This window comes from Lipotes vexillifer, unplaced genomic scaffold (genome assembly GCF_000442215.2).
Source record: "Lipotes vexillifer unplaced genomic scaffold, Lipotes_vexillifer_v1.1 scaffold479, whole genome shotgun sequence".
Lineage (NCBI taxonomy): Eukaryota > Metazoa > Chordata > Mammalia > Artiodactyla > Lipotidae > Lipotes > Lipotes vexillifer.
In genome coordinates, this window is record NW_006796443.1 from 1,606,729 (window position 1) to 1,613,669 (window position 6,941).

The 6,941-nt window shown below is 37.1% G+C and overlaps 1 protein-coding gene and 1 non-coding gene across 4 annotated transcripts in view; both read left to right on the forward strand.

Moving 5' to 3' along the window:
• The window catches only part of DGKH (diacylglycerol kinase eta), a 169,066-nt gene that overhangs the window by 112,998 nt on the left and 49,127 nt on the right, over nt 1-6,941 (forward strand). For all 3 annotated transcript variants that reach the window (XM_007468614.1, XM_007468613.1, XM_007468615.1), the window contains one exon: nt 2,213-2,297. In XM_007468614.1, coding sequence (XP_007468676.1) covers nt 2,213-2,297 — 85 coding nt within the window. The remainder of the gene's footprint in view (nt 1-2,212; nt 2,298-6,941) is intronic.
• Nucleotides 4,550-4,621, forward strand: TRNAE-UUC (transfer RNA glutamic acid (anticodon UUC)). The gene has a single exon. It is a non-coding gene; the product is annotated as a tRNA-Glu (tRNA).

Below are 6,941 nucleotides of genomic sequence, written 5' to 3' on the forward strand. Positions count from 1 at the left end.
CCCCGCAACCTAGGAAATGCTGTGAGGCATTTCCTCTGCTCTGGGTGTGTGCTTTTCCCTTGTAAGTTATAAAAATTAATTTCTCTAGGTGGTTAGCAGAGAAACAACACCGCCTTGGTAAAATTCCTTAATACAGACCTGCAAAAAAACCCAAAAAACAAAAAAACCACAAGAAAAAACAAATCAAAGGGGATTTAAAAAGCTAGGACTGTTGTTTAGAAACATAAGAAGATTTTGTTCCAGTGCTTTCCTTACTAATTTAAGAATACCATTTGTAAAGAACGGGTGAAAAAATTGATGTTTAATAATACTCCACATCATATATGCTTTTTCATATATATTAATTTATTTGACCCTCAAAACAACACTGGCTAAGAAAAGCATTGTTATGACTGTTTTACCAAGATGAAAATTGAGCCTTGCGGAGACAGTGGAGTAGCAATGAATAGGACTTTTTGTCTGCCTGGCACTTCTAGTTACTTTACTTGATAGAGTATCATCTCCTTTAATCCTCACTGTACATTTAGAAATGGCTAATATCATTATCATTCCATCTCACAGGTGAAAAGGCTCAGGAGGTTTTTATGTTAGTGTCACATAGCTAATAAGTGGTTGAACTGGCTGTCTGCAGTGAAATCCAGACTCTACTTGCCAGGGGCTTTCAACACTGCACTCTCTGTTTAATGCACATACTCACCAAATGGGTCCGTAACTTCTGCCTTCAACTCTGCTTAGCTGGTAGCAATAAGCATCCCTTCCTGACTTGTGCTGCCACTTTCTCCTGTTTCATCAGCTCCAATCATTGCCTATAAAGGGAGGAGGTATAGCATGGAAGGTGCAAGGACATTTGGGTGGATTTCTTTCCCAGTTCTTTAACCATCCTTTGACCAGAGAAGTATTGCCAGATATACGGAACTGGACTTTCATGTTTCCAATTGTGATTTTCCCTACTTGAAAGTTTACAAAGTTTAATTATTTTATTTGTTGCTTGTATTACATCTGTTTCTGCACCAGAATACAAGCTTTATTAGAGAAGTCTTATTCAATTTTGTATTTCCAGACCCTGGAATACTGTCACTTTGAGACGTTCAGTACATACCTGTTGCGTGGATGAATGAAGGAATGGATGACTTTTTGTGCTCAAATGTGTATTTACCGTATATTCATGTCAAGAGTTGAATAGTAGCTATACACATCTATTTCATTTATACATCCTAACATATAACCTATGTCTTTTGGGGAATTCTCTCAGAATTTGAATTTTTATGTAAAGACTTATTAGTCTGAATGATACACTAGGCTCTCTTTACATACTGATGCTAATCTTGGGATTTTCCTCTAGGTTCTATCGCTGGCACCCACTGTGATATGCTTTTCTTAAAATCCATGTGTTATAGTACTGCTCTTATTATGCTTTGTGTCTTTGAAAGATCTTTATTTCACATCCTGTTACTGACAACAATAATATCCCTACCCAATTGTTCTTCCCAAATTTTGAAATTATTTTAGATAGAAGACTGGATTTATCTGGAGTTGATTGCTTTTCTCTAACACCAAATGATTCAATGTTTGGTTTGAAATTAATATTTACAGCTAATTGAAATAAATTTGCCTCAATTACGTATTATTCCTGTTAATTTTTTCCTCTCAATCCCATGCTTACTTTCTTAATGTAAGAAGGACTATTTATCTAATTTTAATAATTTTCATTTCATGTCTGTATAAGCTGACTTGGCAAGACAGATTGTTACGTGCAGAATGATTTATTTTTCGTAGGTACTATGCGTTTGTTTAATCTAGGACATGTTTTAGAATTTGGGGCTGTGACCCATTAGCAACTTATATAGTCTAGTTAGAAATTGCAGTGAGCATTATTTAAAAAGTGAAACAGAAAGGAACAGAAAAGTCAGAATGCTTTGCACCTAGTGAAGAGGAGAGGTCTTGTTACATATCTACATTTCTTACTGTGGGCCATAGCCTTCAAATGTTTGGAGTCACCAATCAGATAATTGGTAAGGTATGGAAATCATAAATTATGAATTCAGCATTTTATGAGATTACCAAAAGTCCATCTCTTCCCATATTTGGTTATTTTAGACATAGTAAACCATAGTTCATGAATATATGTGCATATGTGTGTATGTGAGGTAAGAACAAAGTCAGTTTATTAAATTTTAAAGGAATTTTAGACCAGAGATTTTTCTCCCTTCAGGTGGAGTATAATGACCTATGAACTCAAATTGCCAGCCAAGTCTTCTCTACTTCCAGAACCTCCAGAAGCATCTGAAGAATTTTATGTAAGACTTTAACTCTTTGTCTATTTGTCATTTGAAGATGGGGGTGAGTGTCTTGAACAATAAAAAACATATAAGATATGGTAGTATGTTCACTTAATTGTAATTTTTCTTGTTTGGGGTTTGGTCTCATTGACTGCTTCTGGTCTTCTCCAGAGGGAAGAATCCTTACCATCTAGGTTAGTGCCCTTCCATGACAACCACCCTGGGCATGTGAATTCAGCCACATCACTCGCCTTTGTGGGTCACATCTTCAAGGACCTCAGCTGTTGAGGAGACCACAGTGTTGGGAGGATTAAAGGAGGTGATGAGTGTGTGGAAAGCACCAGGCATGCAGGTTCCCTTGCTCCCACCCTAATAGTTCTCCCTGAATATTCCACCTGCCTATTTACTTGTACCAGCCGGGCTCCAGGGAAGCCAGCTGATGCCAGGCTCCTGTTAGCTTTCGCTCATCTTCTGTTTCACCCATGAGCACCTGTTTGAATATTAGATGTTTGTCCAGCTCCAGACACACATCAATACTTACTCGTCACCAGAATATTGTATTAGAATTTCTCTCTTCCTGCTTTCCCTGCTGTGTTGAGGATGCATCAGGACAGGCCTCTAGGTCAAGTCTGTGGATCAAGATAAAACAAAGGAAGACAGTGAACTTCATTCCATCCCTGCTACAGACCATTAATAACTGCAGTTTTTAGACGTTCTTAAAGATTCAGCATTCTGATTAAACTTCAAAGCACTGGAGATTTAAAACAACCTAATTTTCAAAGGATTATTCTCTGACTCACTAAGACCATTTGATCTATGATAGCTTATTTTTCCCTCTAGGAAAATTCATCTGTTTATTTTACAGTTGAAATCCTTGTTTTGTCATTAAGAAAATTAGGATCTTGTCAAAACTAAGGAAAGGAATGATAACTAGAAACATGGGCTATTCCTTAAAGAAGCTAATTGTATTTAAATTTTTTCCCTGTTATAAAAGTAGCAAAAACTGCTTCTAAAAATTTTGGAAAATACAAAACTATATAAAAAAGAAGGTAAGAATTTTATTTACAGTCCTGCCACCCAGAGGTAATTACTATGAAAGATTAATATGTTTACTACTTTCTTTCCAGCAGCATTTTTGTTTATATTATTATTTTATTCAACTATAAATATGTTTTCATAGGAACCAATCTTTTTTCTTAATAGTATTTTTTAAATGTTATTAATTTTCTCTCCAAAGAGACAAAAGGGGCATTATTTTGCTCTTCTTACTTCAAGATGTCTATTTCCTAGCATATAAGATAAAGTCAGACAATTTACTTTTATCATATATGTAGTCACTAATTATGAGGTACAATTGTAACTACATGGAAGAAAGCTCTTTCTTAGTGTAAAGGAGTTTTGAATGAAACTTCATGTATTTTGCTTTTTTATTAAAGTATTTCATAACAAAGAGATAGTGTGCCTTAAGATTACAGGTTAAATGAGTGTTCTTTGTCACTCTGACCAGTCAGTGTGACTTCTTTGCCTTAAAAACTGAAATAAAAGTAAGCTAAATATTCCTTCTTCGTAGGCTCAATCTAATGTTCCAGCTTATATTTTTTAAGTCAAATATTTATTTTGGATTCACTTATGCATGATTGTGAAATTACTGTTTTTTTCGATTTTCCCTAAAAGGCCACAAAATGTGGTTGATCTTCTTATTAACTGTTAGCATTCTGCTGCCGCCATAGAATTATAGAGCTTAAGGAACTATGACAGTTTTATTGATTAATTCCTTATGGCCATAATTAAGTAATTCTATTTGTTCTTGTACTTTTTGAACATTGTAAGAATAGTGATTCCATGATTTCCTTCAGTAACAATGATTCTATTGCTTAATGCTCAATATCAGAAAACGTATTGTTTACATTTAATGTAAAATCCCCGTGCCATCAGGTTCTTCTCTCCTCTACCCCTTGGCGAATGAATATGCATCTCTCCATTGGCCTCATACTAGTTCACTCTGTTCTCACCTCAAGTCTCAGCTTAGGTATCACTCATTCCAGGTGTCCACCACTCACTCCAAGTGGTCATCCCTCATCTCCCAAATCCTACGTCTGTGTCTTTCTTCAGTAGTTCCACAGCCTCCTTCACCTTCCATCATCTTACTGCTATCACACTGTAAGGATCAGGCAATGTATATTATTCACTCACCATCAATTATACTGTCATCTGGTACGATGACTGGCACAAAGTAGACAGTGAATTAAAAATTAGTATTGTTAGGGAATTCCCTGAAGGTCCAGTGGTTAGGACTTGGCACTTTCACTGCTGTGGCCCAGGTTCAATCCCTGGTCACGGAAATAAGATCCCACAGGAAGTGCAGCCGGCTTTAAAAAAAAAAAAAAATCGTATTGTTAAATTTCTTTTAATCTAAATACCAAACTGTATTAGAACAATGGACATCTTGACATCAAAGCCCTCTGGCCTTATGTATTCCTTGGAAGCCAGATTCCTACTGCTTTCTTTTTGGATTAAAAGCCTTTTGATGCAGAGGTCATGTTTTTGGTCTCTTCTGTATCATTCCCCAATCATACAAGTCTAGTAAGTCTACAGATGCTTGTTATCAATGCCAAGGTAATCAAAGAGAAGGTGTGAGCTGTTGTACCCCAGTCAACTCCCTGAAAACACAGGAGAGAATGGCCTCAAATTTCTGGAAATGAAAATCTTCTGATTAGTTTATTTCTAAATTTACTCTTACTGAGTAATAAAACTTCTTTTGCCCTCAATTCTGTCTGTTTTCTAGCTGCTTGGTAATACCATGCTATGAAGTTGTAACTTTATTTTTTCTTTCATTCATTCAACAATATTAAGTGCCTGTTGGTACCTGGGACTGGAAATAAAAGACTTACCCTCTAGTTTCAATCAGCTTAGAGCTATGTTTGCCAAGCTGTGTGCCAGGCACCTCAGTGAACTCAGAGGGCTACCATGAGATTCTTTTAAATTTCAGAGAAAACATTGTAATACTCAACATCTGTTGGACATCCCAGAAACTACTAGCTTGAGGTAGTACACAGTTTAATTTCCTTTTGATGACATTATGTTTTTGTGCAGCTGGATTTTTCAGTAGTTGCTATGATATAAAGCAAACTCCACACAAAAATTAGTGTTGAATAGGAAATGAGGGTATCACGGTCCAATCTGATTCTAAGGTTTGAGATGTATACAGTGCCCACAGGCTCACAACTAGTTATTTAAGAATGAAATAAGATATTTCTTTTCTTTTAATTTATGTGTATTATTTTTTTCAAATGGTTATTAAGTTGTCAGGACATAAATACTTATTAAGCTGTTTGGACTTAACTACTATTAAGTATTTCTTTTGGCCCAGGGGCACTGTGACGAAATTACTAAGACGCTAAGGATGCATGAGCCCAGAAAGTTTGGGAGTCTCTGGTCTAGTGGGAGGGCCAGACAAGGAGATGACCAGCAATGTTTAAGTTATTTTCAGGGTATAATGATTGCACAGAAGAGCGGGTTCTTAGCCTGGTAAGTTCAGTGAAGTCTTTACAGAGGAGGTTGTACCTAAACTGGGTTTTCAGCACAAAAAAAAGAGAAGTAAGAATTAGCTAGTTGAAAAAGAGCACTACGCAGAGCTTGATAGTAAGGACCTTGGTACATCTAGGGCACTACAAGTAATTCTGTAGAGTTTAGAGCATGTGGTGCAGGGGAAGGGCATCAAAAGACAGGGCAGAGGAGAGGAAAGGAGGGTTCAGATCATGGAGAGTCTTAACATGTTAGCTGAACACTTTTGACTTTCTCTAGGAAACTTAGACATGTTAAGCTGGGATGTGGCATGATCAGATTTGTGCTTTAGAAAAAAAATCACTCTGTCGTGAAGTGGAGAATGGTTTGAAAAGGGGCAGGAGAGACAGAGGAAGCCCAACCAGGAGGCTGTTATAGTAATACACATGATCAATTATGAAATTTATATTTGACAGATACAATTCGTCAAAGACCAAGACTTGCTTGGTCAGGGTGTGTGTGGGGGGTGTGATGGAATAAGCTCCAGAATCCCTACTTGTAGCTTGTCTGCTCTTCATTAGCTGTGGTTCTTGGGCAAATCACTCACCTGAGCCTTAGGTGCCTTGGCTGTAAAACAGGACAATGAATAGAATAAATACATAAAGTGTTTAATCACAGTGCCTGGTACACAATAAAAAACGTCAACTGTTATTACTTTACCTTCCTAAGGCTGCTAAGTGACTACATAATAGCTTAATAAGTGACTTCAATAATTTTATCCCAGCTTCCCTGGTGGCGCAGTGGTTAAGAATCCGCCTGCCAATGCAGGGGACATGGGTTCGAGCCCCGGTCCGGGGAGATCCCACATGCCGCAGAGCAACTAAGCCCCTGCGCCACAACTACTGAGCTTGTGCTCTCAACTGGAGAAAGCCTGCGTGCAGCAACGAAGACCCAGCACAGCCAAAGATAAATAAATTTATTTAAAAATAATAATAATTTTATCCTTGGATATAGAGGTTATTTCCTTTTCCTCTGGAAAAGGTTGTACTCTATGCCTTTGGTTACTTTTAATGGACAAAAACTTGGATTTTTTAAATGTAAATTCAAATGGTTTTTCTCGACCCTCTTATGTACTATGACAGTCTACCCTGTAGGGAA